The following is a 1365-nucleotide window of genomic DNA, read 5'->3' on the forward strand; positions in this document are numbered from 1 at the left end:
CACATACACACAGCCTCACAGCCAATGATCTATTATTATTATTTTATTATAATCATCATCATCATCAACCTTATTATTATATTATAATATAGATCATTGCCACAGCCATGAACCATGAGCGTCCAGCAGAGCAGGTAAACAAGAACAGGTGTTTATTCATCGGAGCGACACAGGGAGACAGAGGGAGGAGAAAAAAAAGGCAATGATTCTTTTAAAAAATACTACAGAGTAAGATAAATGAAAGTGTCCTTTGTTCTGAAAGGGTGGGGAAAGAGGTGGGATGTCTACATTTATCTGTTCATTTGTTTTGTGTGTTCATGCTGTTCAAAAAAAAAAAAGAGATGGGATTATTATTAGTATAACATGTACTGTACCTGTTTCTACAATGTTTTTCCCATTGAAATTTTTTTAAAAAAAGGCAGTGATTGACAAAAGCCGTGAATTTCAGTTACATGTCCTCGATCAGCTCTTCATTGTGATAATTTAACAAGCAGCTCCTGTCGAACCGGACGGGAAACACTCTGCAGCAGGCCTCGCTCCTTCAGCTGAGTGTCTCCACAAGAGTTGAAAGATGGTAAGGTCTGTATGAAATCAATCTATGAGGCATTTTAAGCCAAAAAGAAAAAAAAGAATAAGAAAAATCTGTGATTGCATTAAAGTGTAATTAAAATATCTCAGGACCGCGAGTCATATTTTTAATTCCTGATCTAAACTATTAGTGACACAGCACCTTTGAACCACAAAGAGGATCTAAATAAGTTTGTTTTATGGCTGATAAGAGGCAGACGTCTCGTGATGCCAGTGAGGAGAACCACCGGAGGCTCAGTGAAGACTTCACTGTTAAAACACAGGTTTTCTACATTTTAATTTTCTGCAGAGAAATGCACTGAGTTTAGCTGCAGTGGTAGATTTTGGTGTCTTCCTTTTCACTGGAGGTTGTGGGAGCCTCAGATTGGTTTTCTCTTTAGGCGGTGCACCTCCTCTGTCCTGGCACTCCCCACTGTTGGCATTTTTTAAATTTCGCCTTGGGGCAGGTTATCCTTTCACAGTGGGAGTAAAATACACTTTAGAGTGGTTTTATTTTGCAACAAAGCTAGTGACAATAACTTACTCAAAGGAGGTTGCAAAGTATTTAGTCACTTCTTCATTGCAGAAATCATGACCGCAGTCTCCTGGCATGTCCTCCACCTTCCACCCATTCCCTCCATTTTCAGTCAGCTCCCAGAAATCCAGCTGCTCTGTAAGGGATTTCCAGTGTCAGTCACTGCAGTACATGGAGTTACCATCCATCCATCCATCCATCCATTTTCTTTCGCCTATCCGGGGTCGGGTCGCGGGGGCAGCAGCTTCAGAAGGGAGGCCCAG

At 41.0% G+C, this 1365-nt stretch overlaps 1 protein-coding gene across 1 annotated transcript in view; it reads right to left on the bottom strand.

The window, feature by feature from the left end:
* The window catches only part of fbxo2 (F-box protein 2), a gene marked incomplete at both ends in the record, with an annotated part of 4809 nt that extends 3571 nt beyond the window's left edge, over positions 1 to 1238 (bottom strand). The window contains 1 exon segment of the mRNA XM_014029820.1: positions 1112 to 1238. Within this exon segment, the coding sequence (XP_013885274.1) occupies positions 1112 to 1238 (127 nt within the window).
* Between the last annotated feature and the right edge of the window lie 127 nt (positions 1239 to 1365).

The sequence above is a fragment of the Austrofundulus limnaeus genome, unplaced genomic scaffold, assembly GCF_001266775.1.
Source record: "Austrofundulus limnaeus strain Quisiro unplaced genomic scaffold, Austrofundulus_limnaeus-1.0 Scaffold957, whole genome shotgun sequence".
Taxonomy (NCBI): domain Eukaryota; kingdom Metazoa; phylum Chordata; class Actinopteri; order Cyprinodontiformes; family Rivulidae; genus Austrofundulus; species Austrofundulus limnaeus.